The following is a 20,939-nucleotide window of genomic DNA, read 5'->3' as shown; positions in this document are numbered from 1 at the left end:
TGACCCCTCCCACCCCCAGTGCTCATTCCTGCCCATGGCAGGGGGTCGGACTTGATGATCTGTCTAGGTCCCTTCCGACTCATTGATTCTATGATTCTAAGATACCCCCTAAAAAAATACATGCTGTCACAAGTGGCACAATTCTCTTTTCCTGAAGTATAAAGGATAAGGAGGGCAACAGAGGAGGTGAGGGGGGCTGAATAAACCTATAAAGAATGTATTTTCAGAATGGTAAGTGGAATTTTTGTCCCGGCACTTTTTATGTACTTTTTTCTTTATATATAGAGGCTGATTATAAAGTCAGTGGGAGAGTAAGTTCTTTTCAATGTTTAAGTCTTTTTTTCTTCCTTGAAAACGAGCAAGAGAATCCTGAAGCAGTTCTCTAAAGAGTGGTTTTTAAAATTCTAAAAAGAATCAACATTTAATTTCAAGTTAAAACATCCATTGACGCTATTGAACAACATTATTATTTCTTTTTCTTCCTCCAGAAAAGGGAATGTAAAAAGAACTGTTATAATTCTTGGAAGAACTCAAGAACTTGTAGCAGTTGTTATTATTGGGAATCTGTCAAATTTCCGCAAAAATAACTTCCCAAAAAGTCAACAGTTGTGAAAAAGGATAGAAAATTTGATATTGACAACAGCTTAGGGCAATATGAGGAGTGTTTCTTCCATATTTATTTATTTGTGTGATGGATATTTGTGTGATTGATACGCCACCCTTCTCAACAAAGGCTTAGGGCAGCTTATAACAAGAGAAACAGAAACTTAAAAAGGCAACTAGAATAAATAACATCATTAAATGGATACCCACCAAATAACATTTCCACTTAGTTTTGGTTGCTAAATGCCTGCCCAAACAGAAAGGTCTTGTTACATTTCTGAAAGACATCCAGATTTGGGTTCTAGCAGGCCTCAAGAGGGAGGGAGTTTCAGAGCTAAGGAGCAACTGTTGAGAATGACCTCCCACATGTTTTTTGCCAAGCGGACTTTGTATATTGATGGTACTGGCAGGAGCTTGCTGTTGGTTGACCTTAGGGATCATGATGGGGCACAGGGGAGAAGGCACTCCTTTAGGTACATAATGCCCAGGATGTTTAGGGCTTTCATAGGTCAAAGCTAGCACCTTGAATTGTGCCAGAAAAGCTACTGGTAAGCCAGTACAGATTCCAGAGCACTGGAGTAATGTGCTCCTGGCAACCCACCTGCCTTACGTGAGCCTCCATGTTCTGGCAGCCCCACATAGAGCACATTACAGTAGTCTATCTTTGAGGTGCTAAAGGCATGAATGATGGTGGGTAGATCAGAATATGAAAGAAAGTGTTGCAGCCCTCCCACCAGATGGAGTTGGTGAAAGGTATTCCTAGCGAAGATTCAGGTGCAGCAGAGGATCCAAGAGCTCTCCAAGACTATGAACCAAGTAACAAGGGGAGATTTAACTCCACCAGTGATAGGTGTCCCAGATGCCCTGAGCATCTGGTATGCCCACCACCATCACCTCCGTCTTGTCTGAATTCAATTTCAATTAGTTTACCTGTATCCAGTCCCCCACTGGAGTTGTTGGCTACAAAGGACCAACTCACAGGATCATCATAAAATTCTAGTTTATTAGATGGATGCAAAAGTCAGATCATAAACCTTGGGGCTGATCCCCTCAAACACACACACATTCATGCACACACACACTCACAGTAGCTAGCTATGAATACTAAGCACCGGTGTCAAGATATACCTATCCCCAAGTGCTGGAGTCCACTATTGTTAGCCAGTCAAGGCTTCTTTCAGTGTGATGCTTCAGAAGGGGGTCGTCGGCTGATCCTTCTGGCTGGGCAGGCAGGGTGCTGGTCAGGTCAAAGAGGACACCATTGGGGGTCATTCTTTGCTGCCTTTTATCCCTGTCTGGCAGACTTTGGCGACTCCCCAATTTTCAGGCTTACGCGATCCAGGGATCGTTGACCTCATGGGACGTCCCCCTTGGTTGCTGGATGGTGGCTGTCAGCCCCAGGGGTCACATCTGCAGGTACATGCAGTCTCGAGAGTCCATTGATGAAGTTTGTTTAATTCACTGCTGTGATGAATAGGGCTCTGGGGGCGGTTGATCAGGGAGGGGGGGGTGGTATTCAGTCCCAAGAGTTGGTCTTCGGGGTTGATTAGTTCAAACCAGGGCTTCTGCACCTTTAACAGTGACATTTCAGGGAGTTCCTAGCTCTGTATTGATCCTTTCCTCTCTGTAGTATGTGGTTTCATAGGTGTTAATTGCTGCTCATTAACTTGTTATCCTGTCTAGCTACTGTGTTATGCAATCAATCAAGATTAATTCAGGGACCCGCTCCATACAGAGAAGCCACAGTTTGATTCCTGCCCTTGCTAACATTGTTATATTGTACAACTTGCTTTTAAACTTAAAGTACATTTGTTACAAAGTTAAAAAGCATAGAATATAAAACATAAAAGAGTGAAATGCCATGGCACATATAACAAATACACCAAATACAATGGGTGGGGGGGAACATACTGATGCAGAATACTATTTTATACCCATAAAAGCATCTGCAAACTATATTTTTATTACAAGTCCACCTTATATTCTATAAAAATAATAATAGAAGAAGAGGGAGGAAGGAAGAAAAGGTAGAAAAGAGAAAGCACCCCTAAAAGGGAGCAAATACTGCAGAAGGGGCTTTTTGCTGTAGAGAAGGGCTTCACATTGGAGGGTGGGGGCAGGCAAAAAATGGTTTCTTGCTACAGACTCAAGCACTGAGAAAGGGTCAGAAGAGAAGGAGAAGCAGGGGTGGGTGTCAAGAGGATGCTGAGGCACCTCATGCCAAATTTCCATACAACCTCACTTATCAGCCTTATATACATATTGAACACAAGGAGAGACAAGCTGGAGCCCACAGGAGAAGTCCTGAGGTGCATATGCCCATCACCACTTTCTGGGGTCTCCCTGCTAAGAAAGAGTAGAACCAATTTAGAACTGTTCTGCAACTACTTCCCAGGTCATGAAATTGTTGTTTCAGAACCTCAACTGTATCAAAGGCTACAGAAAGATTGAGTAAGATCAGCAGGGAACAATTTCCCCTGTCAATCTCCAGGTGAAGATATTGACCAAGACCACTATCTCCGTACTAAACCCAGGACGAAGGCCACACTGATAGGGATCCAGGAAACCAATGGCATCCAGGTGCTCTTGGAACTGTTGGGTGACTATCCATTTGGTGACTTTTGCCAAAAAGGGGAGGTTGGAGACAGGACAGTGATGACTGGATGAGGAGTCAGCATCAGGTGGTGGCTTCTTAAGCATGGGCCAAATAACAGACTTTAGAGTGTTCAGTACCTTTCCCTCCTGAAGGGAGACTTTGAAAACCAGAAAATCAACTAGATTCCCAAGTCTACTTCAGTCTACAAGTTTGCCACTGCTGCCAGGGGTTATCAAAGATGATGAGCACCCACAACTTCAGCTTAAGTTAATAAGAATAGCAAATACTAAAGTTCTCTGAAAATCAAGATATGGGTTAGTAAGTTATATCTTACTGAGCTAGCAAAAAGCTGTGCTACTAGTTTCTATGTATAATCCCCACTAGTTTCAATGGGGAGTTTTGCTCAAAAAGAGTTAACTAAATTTTCCAGTTGAATTAGCAAGGACCCAAAAGAGAAAACTTCGGATGATGCTGGACTTACTTTGGGAATTATAGTGATAAGGACTATATTAGTAAGGCCTTTGTTACAAACTACAAGAATATTGCACTATTTAATAAAAATGTGTTTTTTAATCTGTTCTTATTAAACCTGGGAAAACCTCTATCTGGACCCTCTTATTTTGGTGCACGTTGGACTTATTTCAGTTTAGTTTAATTTGATGAGAAATCAGTTTCTGCCAAACCAAAATAAGATACTCTTAAACCTAAAAGAAAGTGTTTATGCAGAATTTTGCAGCATTGTAACTGAATTGGCTCAAAATTGAATTAAGTTAAATGGTGCAACCCTCCTATGTAGGCAAGACAAAAATCTCAGTTTAGGAATAGACTTTTTATTCCGTGTTCTCTTTTTGTCCTGTTTCTTTTTCATCTGTAAAATATAACTGCAGATAGAAATGAATACATAAATCATATATATGAACTCAAAGGTTACAAAGTTCTTTCTATTTTGTAAAATATGTAGGTTAATATCTATATTATTAGATCATTCCTAGCCTACTAGCCACTTGTGTATTTTGTATATCTTTATAGTTGGGAATATAGTTTTAGTAAATATGAGAGTTGGAATATGGTTAATTTATTTTTATGTATAAAAATGTATACATGTGTATAATGTGCATATATTCTATGATTTCAATGTCTTTAGCGTCCCCAAATCCAGAAGTTATCAAAATCAGTTCAATGTTGGATATAGCATCAAAAGTGGAAGAGTATTACATAAAAGGATATGTTGTAGGAGCCATTCATCCTATTATCCTGCCTATTGGACGAAGAAAGCATTTTCCTGCAAGCTATATGTATCGAGTGGTACTCTCACGACTCAAATTAAGGTAAGAATGTGTTAAGGGGAAAAGAATTTGAATGAATTAATATAGAATGTATTGCCCCATTAAAATGTATTTATTTAAAACATTTGCTAATTGTTCAGCTTACCATGAAGCCCTTCCAAAACATTACAGGTAAATTAAATTACTACTTGGTGTTTAGAATGGGGTTCAACCTGGCTGCTATGAGTTTGACAGTGGGGGACTTTGCCCTGCCCATGCCACACATTAGCTGGGCAATAGGGAGCTTTGCCCATGCCAGAGCCAGCAGGCAGGAAGAAGCAATCATGTCAGCAGCCAGGTCCTATCATCAGCCCACCTCAGACTCAAGCCAAGTCATTCTGACCCACGACCACAAAAAGGTTGTTGACTGCTGGTCTTGAGGATAGCTTGGGTGTGAGATGGGTCACATGCTCAGGACTGCTGTAAGCTATAGTTGCTTATTTGCCAAGTGTGGCACACATACAAGCCTTTTTTTAGCAATGGTTCTGGTCTCAGCAGGAAATCTATATAGACATGGTTTAAAACAGAAAAATAGAGAATGACTCTCACACTCTTTGGCAGACACATTTCTGATTCAGTAGGGCCAACATCTGTCATGTACTTTTTACCCCCATTTGATTGATCTCCAGAGTACTCATAAAAATTGGCAAGGCAAAACCCAGGCAATATTATTAGCTCCACGTTAGGCCTACCATGATCCACTTCTCAGTGTGCTTGATCTTTTAAGAACAAAATTCCTTGTGAAAGCCCATAAACTCTTTGAAAATTTTAGGAGTAAAAGCTAGTCATTTTCTACCCAGGGACTAGCAAAATGGATTTCTGATGCTACTAAGACTTCTCATACTCTAAGAAGGCTTCCCCTTCCATCTTCAGTTGGAAAACAGCCCAATAGGACTCTAGTGATTTCTATAAGTATGTTTTACAGGGCAGAAATATGCAGAGCAGCTATGTGAATCTCTATGAATGCATTTAGAAAATACTGTTCAGCTTAGAGAGCTTTTAAATCAGATTCCCAATGTAGCCTGACTGATTTGCAGCTGCTACTTAGCTAGACCACTTATCACCTTCCTCTGTGACAAGTAATTACTGGCTACACACCTACAATAGGATCCATGTGGAGAAATGATTAAAAAAATAAGTTACTTTCCCTACTGCAGGTGGAGTTTTTAAAGACATGCTTCACCACACAGAAGCCATGCTCCACTTTCCTTCCCCTTTGGTACAGAGCCCTCATAGTGGATTTCAGCATTTGTGAAATAACTGAGCTTAGACTCTGGCCTTTAAGCCCTCATATGAAGAGGTTTCACTCATACTGTGCACAGGCACAGCCTCCAGCAAGCAGTGCTAGCTAAAATTCTCTAGTCTACCAGGCATGGGACATATATACCTACAGTGGGGGGTCTTTGGACAAATATCACCAAACTAAAGTGGATCAGCTACAACTGATCTGCTTTCTTGGCTGACACACACATCACCCCTTGTCCCACATCAGTGTGGGTCCTGTCACAGGGCAGCGCAGCAACTGGGGAATCCCCAGTGCCCTCTGCCTCAGCATAGGGACCAGGGCTGACCCATACCTCTATATAAAGCATAATCCAGTGCAGGTCCTAACAAGGATGAGTGGGGCACCAGGGTTTCCCCAACTCCAGTGCCACCTCCACCCTCCCATACCATTGACCCATACCTCCACATAAAGCACACATCAGCATGAGTTCCTGTGTGGAAACATGGAGTCATGGGACTCCTGGCATGAAGGCACAAGAGTGCCTGGGATTCCCCAGGCCCTGACACTGGGACCTGTATGGTCTGTCCCCACTTGCAGGGTGCATCTCTAAGTGGGGAGTAGTCTCCAGGCTTGAGGGGCCTGATCCTACCCAGAGTGCACAGGATTGGGCCACTTAAGCCCCTGAGTGGCAGTAGAGTGTGGGCAACTCTAGACTACAGGTAGCTCCAGGCTGCCTGCACTCTACTACCACAGAATAAATAGACATTAGCCCCAGTGAAGTGGTGCAATTTATTAGTACCTTCTGTCACACCAGTGATATGGCATGAGAAAGGGTAGTGATGTGTGTCTGTTCTGCATTTGTGTCTCCGTAAAAATTGTTGTGGCTGCACAACAGGCAGCATCTGTTTCTACCCCATGTTATACAAAGGTATCTGGAAGATCTCCAGTTAGCTTAAGGTAAGTAACTAGGTACATACATGTTTCCTTCAAAACTAAAAGACTGCATGAAAGGGTGCTGAAGCAAATCTAGTTTTGTTGGGTTTGGAATACAGTGAATTCAGTAATCCAAGTACAATTGTGCACTTTCCTGTTTTTACATGGGAAAAAAATCACAAGTAAATTCACATTATTATTAACATTAACTTGGATATTTTGAGATATATGGATGCTTCAACTATTGATTAACTACAAATGACAGTTTAGCCAAATATTACCATCTGATATAAAAATGCAGCCATTTTTACGTAATAGCTGTGGTTGTTCCTTATTTATAAGTCAAACCAGTAACTTACTGACATTAAGAAAGCATCTTTTCTATTTTTGGCATTAAAGCAGATAGAGAAACACCCTATCTTTTATGTTCTTATATTGTATGCTCTTATATTGTATTTATGTATTTCCACTATCAACTATCCACATTTGGGATTCATTTGCTGTTAAAGAAATGTCTTTGTTATATGTTTCAATAAATGAATACAAGCAACTCATAAATGAAACCCATATTACATATGAGAACTTTTTCCTGACTGTATAATACTTGATACTTTATGTAAACTTGGAGAGGGTCATGAGTTCTAAGCAAAGGCATGAAAAGGTATTGCCAAGATGTCGTTCATATTTTTTTTTTCAAAAAGAAAAGAATTCTATGTGCAACAAGCATTTGTATAGTTAGCAGCAAACTGCTGACAAAGACTGCTTTCTTTCTGTGTTCCAGCCAGAAGCATACAGCACCCAGAGGACAAAGACACCCCAGGCTTGTGATTGAGGAATGTCCTTTAATGTGTGAAACACTGACAAATGAGGTAGTGAAAGGACTGTTAGAAAAGGTATTGAAGGTTGTTTTTTTTAAGATCTCTGCTCACTGGATTTTGACTGTAGTGTAGGTATTTACAGTTAATGTTTAAGGTTTAACCTTGATTTTTGACTAATAGAAATTGCCAATGCTTTTGTCTAAATAAGTGGGTAAAGCTTTTTTCCCTTTCAGAAATTCTTTCTTATTTAGGACTCTGTCCTGAACTTACTGAACTCAGTATTTTGCCATTTACATTGCTGAGAGTGGAATTTGATCCCTTGTTTTGTTGTTGCACATGGTTTAGACAACAGTAGTCATAAATTTACTATATAGATATGCACATACAGGAGCTCCCTCTGGAATTATAATGTAATATTCTATTAAATGAAAATCTGAAGTAGTATACTCAAGTAAAGTTGAGATTGGTAGATGAATCGCAGTATCTAAGCAAGAATAAATATTAGTAGATTCTATCTCGCATCAATCTGCAAAAGTGATGATTTTACAGAGATATTTACTTTTGATTACTTCTGAAAAGATTTAATTGTGTCATTAAAGAACACTAAACTTCAAGTCAATGTAATAAAAGTTTTAGTTCCTTTTGATTTTCACTTCCTCTGTTAAACTGAAGGCTAACTGAAACAGGAAGTTATTGTTATTTCAAGAGTTACAGTAATATAGCTGTTTAAGTTAACTGCTGAGGAAAGACATACAAGGAAGAGTATATTTCAGATTTCTGGATCATTAAAGTTGTGACTGAAAGAGTTGCTGCTGATTTCCCACACCACTGACTGGAAGCAGTGGGGAGAAGCAGCAGTGGTAGCTGAAGGCAGGGTGGGAAGGAGGGTGCAAGAGACTTGACCTTACTTCTGTGGGCCATAAACCAATTTGGGAAATGCTGCTTTAAATCATTCTGACTGCTGCAAAATAGCTCTAAATCTGATCTCAGTGGTGGCTGAATTTTAATGCATGGGAAATGTATCTATACATAAAGCATAATTTTACTGTCCTGTAACATAAAGAATTCTGTATACATTTAAGGGGACATTAGTATAGTCAGTTTGACTTGATTCTACATAGAGGCTTCTCTCCTTGCAGAATTCCTAGTTATTTCAACATACAGACAGTTTATAAGCTAACTGATAGAGCTAACAGGTAGGTACCTTAAATATATATAATATAAGAACTTTACCATAGTTAAGAACATTGGGTCTTTTGTATGTGTCCTCAAAAATCAACATTTTAGTTTGAGATATGTGTAATATAAAAATATCTTATCTACAACTGACAAATTCAGAGTTTCAAAATAATTTTCTGTTACAAATACAGGTGAATGAAGCTGCTAAAAGAGGAATGAAATTTGTTGGGTTTATAACACAGCATTTTCCTCAACCTAAATTCTGTAATGGCACAAACACGGATGTTAATGTGGATTCTGAATCAACACTAAGCAGAAAGAGTAGAGAGCACAGGAGAGACTGTGCTGAAGAGAACTATAAAAACTGGCATCAAGGGACATTAAGTGGACAGTCTTCTGAAAGTGGAATAGAAGAAGTTCAGCCAGAAAGTGAACAGTTACAGGATCCTAATTTCCAGTTTGGAAAAGAAGGCAGTCCCAGCCCTACTAGACCAGGAAAAGGGGAAGGTAATAAACACTACCTGCTTATTGCAGGGATAAGATCATACTGAGTTCTTGAAAAAAAGATTAAAGAAATAATATAAAGTAAGACATTTCATCATATTCTGCTTTATAAACCATTGGTGTTACAGGCACTAGATCTCTTTAAATTTAAATACAGACTCATTTTAAAAACAAGCTGGCAAAGAAAAACTAGTACTTCTGTCTCCTATACTATGTATCCAGTACTATGTGGAAATTACATTTCTCTTCTCATATTTTATGTTAGCTATTAAAAACACTAGCTGGTTAAAACATAGGTAGTGAAATGTTAGTATTTAAAATAACGCAATGATATAATTGGTGCATGCATCAAAAAACACTGTGTGATTAAGGGGAAATAAGTCATATATTCAAAGAATATTATTTTGATCTTCCAAGATATATCAGTCCCACATTTACTCTTAATTATTCAGCCAGAAGTTTAAGATTACACCACAATAATCCAAATTCCTTGAATTGCCTTATATTTATAATAAAAGGCACCTATTAGTTGCTAGAGATGTATTTCAAGAAAGTTCCACTCTAACTCATGAAATCTATAGCAAAGCAATCTATCCTGGATTCTTTAACCTTCAAGTATTACCCTGAGAGATCTCATCTAAAACAACAAAAAGATAATGCAATCAAACAGAATAATAACGACAAAATTATGTTAAAGAAATGCTTAAAATAATTGAACAGAAAATGCTTTTGTTTAAAAATGTGTTGATTTTGCAAAAAAATTAGTTGCAAAAGGAGGTTGTAAAGTTATCTGTTAAAATGTACAGCATGTTCTATTTGAGGCATCATGAAGAAGATTAAGAGATCTAGATGTAAGACATGTCATTTTGGCCTTCTCATGATTGGGAAAAAGGTATGAATGCATGTCACGTTGGCTAACGCAAAGAAGCTAACAAGGTAAAATCCTAGTGAAGACAGACAATTTGTAGTTTATAAAATATAGACTAGATTCAGCTTTAACTCAATAGCTCATGATGTAAAATTACCTTGCTCTTGCTAAGATTTTACTTCATGATAATTACCATGTATTTGCTAACATAAATTAGCCATATACCTTTTTTTTATAATGAAGACACTCTCTTTCTGGGAAAGAAGTGATGAAGCACACAGATTTCCTTAGTTAGGTCTGTTTAGCTCATCCACCCTTCCTTCCTCCCTCAAGTAATGGCTGGCTACCTTTCCTTCCTAGTACCTAATAAATGGGTTTTAAAATTACTGTTTAGTATAATGGGTTCTTCTGTTATGTGCCAGACACTTTTTAATTACATTCAAAGGCAGTTTTTTCACTTCCTGCTAAGAGTTAAACACCCTCCTTAGTTTGTGGACTGGGAAGATAATGGCTCTAGCACCAAAATAATCAGTGTCCCTTCCCTTTTTAACACTTGAATTCAAGTGGTTCTTGTACAGCATGCTGAGCTTTTATATCATGATTAATTACAGCTTAACTCTTTCCTCCCTACTTGAAATGCAAGTTTCATTAGTATGATAAAAAGTAGCAGAATAGAAATGCTGTAACTAGAAAGTGAAAAATCTTAGTTGCAGGACTTTATACAGGCATATTGGTATAATCAGTTAAAATTATATTGTCTAAGACATTTCCTGAAATCTTTTGTGGAACTCTTCAAAGACTTCTAACAGGATTTTGTTTTCGTTTTCACTAGCAATTAGTCATACGGTCAGAGAAGTTAATACCATTTCTTATTATCAATCAAGACATGTCCTGAATACAAAATTCTTATGGGTACCTTCAAAGATTTATATTTGTCTTAGAATTTTTCTGTCTTTTCTTCAGCTGTTAGGCAATTACAGCAGGTAATATCATTCTAGAAAAAACTGGAAATGTGACACCTATTCTTTATTAATCCTATATTTTGAAAGAAAGTGAATGAATTGTATGTTACACTGCATGCAGATTTGCACCTATTTTCAATATGCCATGCTAATCTAAATCAATCAGCTGTGCAGTTGTTCCAAAATAAGTTGTTGTCTGAATGCCAAATTTTAGGCCACACAGTATCTTAATATAGAACAAAACATAAACTATATATTGTCAGGTTTCTAATACATAGCTTTTTATTTTGTGTCCATGTCTAATGGGCTACTGTTTCTCACCTTTCCTGCAAAATCTAGATGGCAGATGTTTAAAAAGGAAGTGACTTTACAGGCTGTTGCTGTTGTCCTTATGAGTCATCAGAAAATATTAGACATGCTTCTTACCATTCTAAAAAGTCAAGATTTCACTTTTCAAGAATCTGTACATTTTTAAAATGCAGCTTTTTAGTGTAGTGAATGTGCGTAGCAATAAGCTACATCAAAAAGAGACGATAGTTTTGAAGAAGAGTAATCTAGTATAGATCAAACAAAAGGTTTTAAACAATGGAACTTTAATTACCCAGTTCTGATCAGGGATTGCCAAACTTTCAAAGGAACAAATAAAAACTGAAAATACAGTAAACATCTGGTGCTGATAGACATGCAGCTTCCTGATCTGTAGAGCAAGTGTCATGAGTTAAATGGACTCTCCCAACCCAACCCAACAGATGTCTGCTGTTGGATCAGGAGGGTGGACGATGGAGCTCTGCTTTAGAGCCAATTCAGCAAGAGAGGCTACATGTCTGCAGCCTCTTCCTCTAGCCCCACCTCCATTCTCCCAGCTCCTGTGCTATCTCAGGATGGGAGTTGGGGAGAAGGCAGGGAAAGGAGGTCTGTTCTGGGGTTTACCCAGCCTGCGCTGGAGTGAGGGGGTGGATTTAAGCCCCTCAAATCCATACTGGGGGTGGGCTCCAATCCACCCACTCCAACCTCCAGGACAGGCTGGGCAAACCCCAAACGGAACTCTCTCCCCATCCACCCCCGCGCTCCCATCCTGAGGACGGCACCAAGGATGGGGCTGGGATGCCCAGTCCTGCTCACAGCACACACTAACAGAAGTTAATGAAGGTGCTCTGCTCTGAGTGCCTATTTGTTGCACAGCTGGCCATTTTTAAAGTGCTCTGCATCTGTGTACCTTGGTCAGTGCACAGCTGTAGAGTGCTTTCAGTGGCTGATCGCACAACAAAACGTCACTTCTGTCAGTGCCCAAAGTTAAACAGATCTATTGGCAGCTCGACTGTTGAGTCTTACAAATAATGCAGATAATTTTTTATCTTTTATTTACTTTGCATTTCTTCTTTCCTGATTTACTTGAGGCTGGCAAGGAGACATTTAAGGACAGGAGCTGGATTGGAAAGGTAGCATAAAATCCTGGTGCTGTTTAAGTCAAGACACAGATCCTATTGACTTCAGTAGGCCAGGATTTTATCAGTGAAGAAAAAACCTGCCAGAGCAGGCTGTGCAGGGAGAGGAGGTCAACAGCAGAAACATGAAAGAAATTTTAAAGGGTGCTGAGAGAGAGCACAAATTTGCTGAAGGGCATCTTGATCATGCTCAAATTCTCTTCACACAGTCTCAGGATGATTTCCATGTGTCCCCCACAAGAATATGTTGTCACTGCATCTTTCTACCTCAGAGAAACTACAAGAAGGTTATATAATAGTAGGCTTTAACCCTGTTAATGGCTCAGACTTGGAAAATTGCCTATTTTTTACTTCTGATTATTGTTATTTGGAATGAGGGGAAACATTTCTATAAAAGGTGTGGTCTTAGATGGTGCTGCTTGAAGCAGCTTAGAGATTTGAAAGTGAGAGAGAGGCAGCCATGTTCGTTTGAATTCAGGCAGAGGTCAGGCAGGATGGCACCTTAGGGCTGTCACATTAATTTGCCACAGTGACAAATCATTGGAATGTTGTGATTTATTAAAGTTAAGTGTTAGGGGGTGTCACACATTTACTTGTAACAGCTGCAAATCATTGGAATGCAGTGACTTATTGAAGTTAGTACATGTTAAGGAGATCATCTTCACCTGAATGGGGACAGCTTTTTAACACTAAGAGGCCATGCAACCTGTACTGAACTGCTTGAACATGCAGCTGCTTGAGTTTTAACTATGCTTAGTAAGTGTTAAGTTGAACATGTGACACCACCCTCAGGGTGCAGAAAGACATAACACTCACACCGTTCCAAGAATGTCACTGATTGGGAACCAATTCTCAGCTGTCCATGAACAGAAGGGTCCACACATACACTGAACATAGAACATAAGAATATAAGAACTGCCATTTACTGGGTCAGACCATAGGTCTATCATACCCAGTGTCACAGTGCAAGGGTCCCCAGTGGACAGGTTTGTATTCTACCCTGATCCCATGAGCATCCAAGGCTCCCAGCTGGCAGCTCCTCCATGGAGCCATCACCATGGGTGTGTATCTGGTGCGTTTTAAGGACACCCTAACACAGGCCCCTTTTGCCAACAGAGGGAGACCCTGGTGTATGCTTACCTTGAGTGCATCAGGTTGCAGCCCCTCTTCTCTCTCCTTCAGAACTTCCTGCTGAACTTCTGGCTGCACTTCTCCCTGCACCTTTTTTTATGCATTCCCCCTCCATGGCCCCACCAAGCTCTGGGACCTCCTGGTCAACCTCCTCTTGGCTTTGGACAAGCTAGCCATTTACAAGACCAGGATGGAGGCTCTAGCTGGGGGGAGCCTGCATGAGTATAGGGCTGTCTTCCTTTCACTCCTCTGTTCACATATCTGGGCAGAATTTCACTGGTCAGCATCCTCAGGCTCCCTCGATTCATTCAGGGGTCAGCAGGCCCCAACCGGTGTACTCTGCTTGGCATCCCCTTCTGGATCCCTTGTTTTGAACCTGTAACCTTCACTCCTATCCCTGTTTTCTTTTTGTGTCCCAAGAAATCAGTTGATGTGTACCCATTGGCCTCCTATTAAGGGAGGCTTTTAGCATTTTTGATGGGCTGACTTTATGGCATATCTAATAGGCCTGTGTCACAGTGGCAGAGAGTGGGTGCTGAAAGGAAGAGTGAACAGGGCATAACCAGGGTTTTTTCCCCTGTTGCTCTCCCATTTGCAGTCTTTAACATTTAAAGTCTTGGAAGTTTTGATTCAGAGGCTGGATGGACCCCTAATTCCCATGTTTAGTAGCTACTGATGCAGCCTTCCTCCTAAGCACTGAAGAAGGGAAGGAAAGGCTGCTCTAGTGCCCCTTGGGTTCTAGGCTGAGCCACTGCAGGCATGTGCCTGCATTTCTTCAGTCCAGACAGGATGTCTGTACACTTACAAACCAGTTCAGCCTAGCCAGGTTAGACTAACTTGCAAAAATTGAATCAATTCAGGCTTCGGCTTTTTGAATGTCTGTCCCTAGCCCTAGACAGGGAGGAAGACTTGGACTGAGGCAAGATATTAGAATGGAGGGATTTTCAGGTGCTGGAGAGCTGTGTGGCCCCTGCTTGTGGTTCCCAAGGAACTGGGTGCTCTGGGCCCATCCCTCCAAGAACTCCTTGGATTTTCCAGTACCTTCCCTGGAAAGCCACCTTGTCAATTTCATCTCCCTGCTACAAATCCTAGGCAGGGAAGTTCTAAGTTCAACTGCGGGAGGGGGTGCAGGTGGAAAGATCGCCAGATTTTCTTGACCCCTGCTTCTGATTCTCCTGACCCCTGCTGCCACTGCTCTCCACCCTATCCACAGTTTATGCCTCAGTTTCCCTACATACCTCACCTGCACAGCCCATGCCTGCATCTGCTTGCACACTACCGAACTCTGTGTTGTGGTATCCAGAGACAGGGTATTTGGGTTTTTTCCCCAGGCTCCCTAAAACTGATTTTGAGTTGAAACCTAGTCAATTTTTTTAAAAGTTAAAGCAGTTTCAGGCACCATTCCCCCAATTCAATTCTTTAGGTTTTATATTTACCTATTCTGGTATTTTTTTCTTATTATTATATTTCTCTCTCCTGCTGCTGTGTGAAAGACCACACAGACATCATGGAGAACTTACCTAGCTGAGTGATTATATAGGTGAGTGATAAAAATATTTATATATAAGTTGTTCTAAATGTAAAAACAAGTTGAAAAAGGAAGAAATAATATTTTTCTAATCTTCAGTTTTCATATTAAAATTGCATCAAAAATAAAAATGTTTAGCCGAAAAGTATTCTTAAGTTGATTGTTTTCGTTTGAAGCATTGTTTTTTCTTTTCTCTAGATAAGTTGTATTCAGTCTTCAATGTTTTTGATGATGATTCAACCTGCTGGACATATCATGAAGGCATTTTGTCTATGAAAGTAACAAGAAAAGGGTCAGTTATTAGTTCCCTAGATGCAGATTGGCTAGAATTAACCACCTTTTATTATAAACAAGGATTATCATTAATTGATTCTTTTGTACACTGGGATATTTCTAAAGGTAAGTGTCATTCCGGAAATCATATTTCTCTTGAAATTTTAAACTATTATATATTTGTTTTGCAACATGTAGGTCAAATTGTGGTTCTTAGTTTGAAGAGGAAAATTTTAGAAATGGTTACGTTGTCATTGTAATTAAAAGAATGCGATATTATTTAAAAAATAAAAAGGCCTTTCCATATTTCTTTGACAGTCATCTCTTAGAACAATTTAAATTTCTGTTTTCTTTTGCCTGGTGCAACATGGAGGCAGTAACATATGAATTTAGTGCCCCTGCTATTTTAATAAAAAACAGAAAAAAAATTGTAATCACAAATATTTATGCACAATGTTCCCTGATTCATTGAGCACCTCCCCCTTACTATTCACATGAGTCCACACCTGTGATTTTTGAGCACCCCCAGTTGATCTTGAGGAACCTATACTTCTGTGGTATATAGAGTATTATCACTATTAAATGAAACCAATACAAATAGTATATTGTAGACCTCTTCCTGTAGGCTTTATTGTGTTAATAGCATATTTTGAAGTGAATTAGTGTTCTTCTGTCTTTGTTAGGGCTGAAACATTAGGCCTTTAAGGACAGCTTCTTGGCTCCATTTAAGTTCCTGAGCATTCAGAGATTGTAAATGCACAAGTATGTTATCACCCACCAAGAACTTTATAGTTCTTTTGGATGATAACTGATAACAACATATTATAATTGTACCCAACCCTGTTCATTTTAGAAGTTAGTATTTGGCTCTTTAACCATGCATTATCCAACAGGAAAGAGAGAGACATGTGGCTTGCTGAAATTGTATTGCTAGCTATTTCAGCAATCGTCATTAAGCATCAAGCTTTCTTTGTGACTGCTCATGCTGGTTTATAATTTTAGAATTTATAAATAAGTTAGATCTAGACTTCTGTATCACCCTGGAGGTTCACCAATGTCAGTCCCTTTGCAAGAGGGGTTTTTGTTGTTTTGGAAGGGTGGGATTGCTTTTTTTCGGTCATTTTTTGTTGCTGCTGCTGGTTTGTTTTAAGTGTCAAGATTTCTCAAACAGTTTTATTAGAATTAATTAAAAGAAATCAATAATCCTGGCTTCTAATATAAATTTTGTCACAGTTACCCAGTTGCTCTTAGCTTGTAATTATTTTGAGGCAGAGGCTGGCTCTTATTAAGTATTTTGTATGATGCTTATTCAGGAGCTGAAGTCAAATCTTACTTGTGCTGTCATTAGACACAGCTGCCACCTCAGTTTCCATTTCTTAAAGTTATCAGAACTACCCAGAGATTCCGTACAAATCAAATAATACCCCTTCTAATGATCTAAAATATTCAATATAAAATTAAACTAAAAAAATCCTTTCTCCACTCTACATTTTCTTCAGCTCTTTACTTGCACTTGTTCTGCCTGCAGTTTCCTCAGATCTCTTCTTCCTTCATCTTCATTCCTATCCCTCATTGCAGGTAGTTCCTGCCAGACCTCTCCATCTGGCTGGCATCGAGATCTTCTTGGTCTTCTCTTTCCATTTGTTCCATTTGCATCCCCTATTCAATGTCCATGCTTTTCTCTCTCCAGCATCACCCTTTAGCCTCTAGCACTCTTCCTCTGCTCCTCAGATTCCTCTGAACAGGGCAACTGGGACAGGCTGCGCTTCCCTAAAGAGGATCCCCTTGCCTTTTTCTAGCCTCTGGACTTTACCCTGACAGAGCAGGTTCCATCTTACAGGAAGCGAGGTCTTTGCACTGGCACCTGTTCCTGGGCACCTGACTCAGCCACATCCATGCCCAAACTTAAATTAATCACTTAGCAAGAGAGGCCAAAGCACAGTTGAGTCTGAATCCTGTTAAGAGCCAGCACACCCTGCAACAGAGATTCTTGGCACTGCTAGTACTATTGTAAATAGTAATAATACTTGAGTTTCTCAACATCAAAAACTATTTTTTAGTTGAAAGCTGCTTTGGCTTAACATATTCAATTACTGTGCCTTTTAAGGCATGAATAATGTTTTAATTAAGATGTTTAACTGCCTTTACTGACATCAGAAATAGTAAGTTATATTAAAGAGTTTCAAAAGTAACATTTTATGTAGCAAAATCTTTTGCAAGTATTTAAAACTAATTTTGATCTTTAGTGAAGAATGCTTACTAAACTGCTTTTTCTGTAGCTTGGTATTAAATCATTTAAAATTAGAATATACTGCAAAGAAAAGAATATTTTACGGTTGTACACTGATGCTGGATGAATAGATCTGAACTGCCTGACCTACTTTATTGCCAATGTTACCGATTACATAAGAAGTGAAAAGTTATATCATGCTAAATGGAGAGTTTATATTCCTCTAACCTAGCATTTTGTCATCTGACCAAGTTTGGTTGCCTCAGTTGTCCTAGATTCTAAGTGATCAGTGTTCCTTTATAGTTGCTTATGGCAGTTATGTATGAGTGAATGAAGCACAGGACTGTAATTGAGAAAAGCTGCTTTGTAAAAGTTCACTGAAGTGTTTCTTTAGACTCTCGCAAACAATTTCTGCAAGATTCAGAATCATTCTATAGAAAATAATCAAGTATATTAAGGGTGACAGCTAAATAATAAATGTAAAAGAAACTGTTATGAGTCATTTAGTAGCTGCTTGTTACCTGATAGCAGTTTCACTATTCAGTTTCCCTATGTGGCACTATATAGTTTTTTAATAATAAATATACTAGTGTGCCTGTCTGTCTAGTCTGCTTCACAATATGAGTCCTGAAGAAAGGAAAAAAATGTTTAGAACTTTTGCTGTGCATCACTGTTATTTCATGCCACTATTCTTTGTCATATTTATTCAGTTCATGTATGCATTTGAGAGAAAGAAATCTCGTTCTTCAGTTTGCAGCTAAAAAGGCAGTCAGTTACTATTTAATTATTTATTTTAAAAGTGTATAAGGGTTATTTACTTTGGACAGAATGATTAGCAGGAGGAGCTGCAAATCTTTTTCCTCACCCCCTCTATCATGTTTATAGACTGGCTCAAGAGAATTTTTTATCCAAGTTAAACTGTAATATATCCCTCAACTTCTGGTCAGGATATATGTTACTTAACATCATTCTTTTTTTTCTGGTCTGATTAATAATAACTGTATGAAGCTTCCCTATGTTAAGATTATATGGGTTACTGAGCAATTTAAAAGAAAAAGTAAACAAATTTATAGTAGAAAAAATGTTTGAAAGTAAATCAATAAACAATAAAAATGAATCCTTATAAACAATTAAATCTGTTAAGAACTCAGGGTGCAGACAGTAGTGACATTTTAGAGTGATCTGGCCCCTGAAAGTGCTCTACAGCCATGTCATCACATTCGTGCTTAGCTGCCAAGAGCATTTAAAATGGCCAGTTGCACAAAAAATTAACCCTGGTTAAATCGAATATCACATTAAGGCAATCAAAAGCAGAACGCCATAAGGAACTTGCATTCCCTCCAGGGTTAATTTTTCACATAGGGGTGGGGCTGGGCTGGTGTCCAGCCCTGGCGTCTGGGCTGTCAGGGGAAGAGAGTGAGCTCCGGGCTGCTGAATGGCTATAGCTGTGCTGGGAGGAGGGGAATGGGAGGGGAATAGGGCCCCCTCGCCTTGTGGCCCTCCCCAGCTACCCCAGCTAGGGTGCTGGGGGGAGCCAGGTTGGGCCCCTAAGGCGAGGGGGCTCCATTCCCCATCACTTCTCCCAGCTCTGGCCATTCAGCAGCTGGAAGCAGCCAGTAATGGCCAGAACTTGGGGGAGGGGGAATGGAGCTTTTTCGCCTCCTGGGCCAAATAAAGCTCCCCCCAGTACCCTAGATTGGGGCGGTGGATAAGGCAAGGGGGCTCCATTTCCCACCCTATCCCCAGTTCTGGCCATTCAGCAACTGGGAGGTCCTTCCCCTCTTTCCCTCCCTGGACATGGGGGCTAGGGCTGGGCTGGGGAGAGGGGTGGTTTGGCAGCCTCATGGGAGGCTGCTGGAATGCTCCTACCTGCTGGCCTGGGTTAGTGCAGGCTGGCTCCAGCTCTGCGCTTCCCCCAACCCAACAGGCAAACACCTGTTGCACTTTATGTAAAGCACCATGAGTTAGAGCAGGGCTCTAAAGTCTGTCTGTGCCCTTAGTGTTTTTGAAAAAAGTGCCCCTTCATGTAAATCCTTGACTTTTTGTCACACTGCTGTCACATTGAGGGAAAAAAAGTTTAGTAATTATTAAAGAACATGGATCCGCTCTTAAATGCACAGAAATTACACAGGTTTCATTATTAAGCCATGTCCCCTGTATGCAAAAAATGGTGAATTTTGAAGGTATATCTTGACTCAAAGGCCCCAATCCAAACTCTGCTGAAGTTAATGCAAAGATTCCTTTTGATTTGATTCAGTGAAATCGGATCCTTAGTCTCTAGTATACCTCTTTCACTGGTGGTGATAAAAGAAAAACTCCTCTGGAAATACCCAGTACAGTTCATTAAGGAATAAATCTTTTAGCCAAAATTAATCTCTTCAGCTGTTGGCCAGCAGAAGTTTTGCAAGTCTCCCATGCTCTGTGTCTACCATTTCTTCTTTATGAAGAACTTTTCTATATTTAACAATGAGGGAGTGTCTTTTATAGGCATTCCATAGTGCCTCTGATACTGCCCAGCCTCGCTGGCAATTTGGGACCTTGGGTATGACAATGCTGGATTACATTGCACACATTTAAAGAAACAGCCCAACTTGTGGGTGATGTTTTCTCCAGTCGATCAAGTGTCAGTAACCTGAGAAAGAGCTACAGCTGCCATTAGCTAATGGGTTCTTTCTTGACTGATTGGTTCTTGAGGCCTATCTAAAAGAATAATATAATTAGTTGACAATTTTGCTCTCCAAGAAAGCTAAGAAACAGAAAAATAAAATGTTGACACGCTAGGTTCTTTGGTGTTAGGAATCAAAAAAATGAGAGTTGCTTAGAAAATGAAATATTATCTTTATTTTCTGGGTTCTATCAGGATATTAAATTGCCCAGACAAAAAAAGAAATGTTACCTTTTCCCTTCACAAGATATAAAAAGACAGCTTAGCTGGTAAATTTCTATAGCTAAGTTTTCTGCCAATAAAAAAACAAAATTGGCAACAGCCAACAGGTTTGCATTGGATTTTCTTATGGATCAATGTTAATTGCACAATCTTGTGTTTTAAAATTAGGAGTAAAGTCACTTTAATAAACAAAATACTGACAAATTTTGTTCTCATAGCTTCTGAAAATAACTGTTCTTAGATCAAATGATTTTTTGTAACCTACATAGGGCCTGTGGCAGAATATTATTTCTGCAACTGGTTGGACTTGATCAATCTTGTTGATTTATAATACAGGATTGCCTAAGATACTCTACAAACACAGTTCCTACCAAAAAGAGTTTTCTGTTTTAAAAGGCAAAATAAAATAAAAAGTAAGAGTGAGAGAATAAG

The 20,939-nt window shown here is 39.5% G+C and overlaps 1 protein-coding gene across 3 annotated transcripts in view; it reads left to right on the top strand.

Moving 5' to 3' along the window:
* Window positions 1-20,939, top strand: part of RFTN2 (raftlin family member 2) — an 87,548-nt gene that overhangs the window by 7,446 nt on the left and 59,163 nt on the right. For all 3 annotated transcript variants that reach the window (XM_019523153.1, XM_019523152.1, XM_019523154.1), the window contains exons 3-6: window positions 4,344-4,527; window positions 7,464-7,575; window positions 8,871-9,186; window positions 15,316-15,516. In XM_019523153.1, the coding sequence (XP_019378698.1) occupies window positions 4,344-4,527; window positions 7,464-7,575; window positions 8,871-9,186; window positions 15,316-15,516 (813 nt within the window). The remainder of the gene's footprint in view (window positions 1-4,343; window positions 4,528-7,463; window positions 7,576-8,870; window positions 9,187-15,315; window positions 15,517-20,939) is intronic.

The sequence above is a fragment of the Gavialis gangeticus genome, unplaced genomic scaffold (assembly GCF_001723915.1).
Source record: "Gavialis gangeticus isolate Ggan-Ray unplaced genomic scaffold, GavGan_comp1, whole genome shotgun sequence".
Lineage (NCBI taxonomy): Eukaryota > Metazoa > Chordata > Crocodylia > Gavialidae > Gavialis > Gavialis gangeticus.
This window is presented reverse-complemented; position numbering and strand designations above follow the sequence as displayed.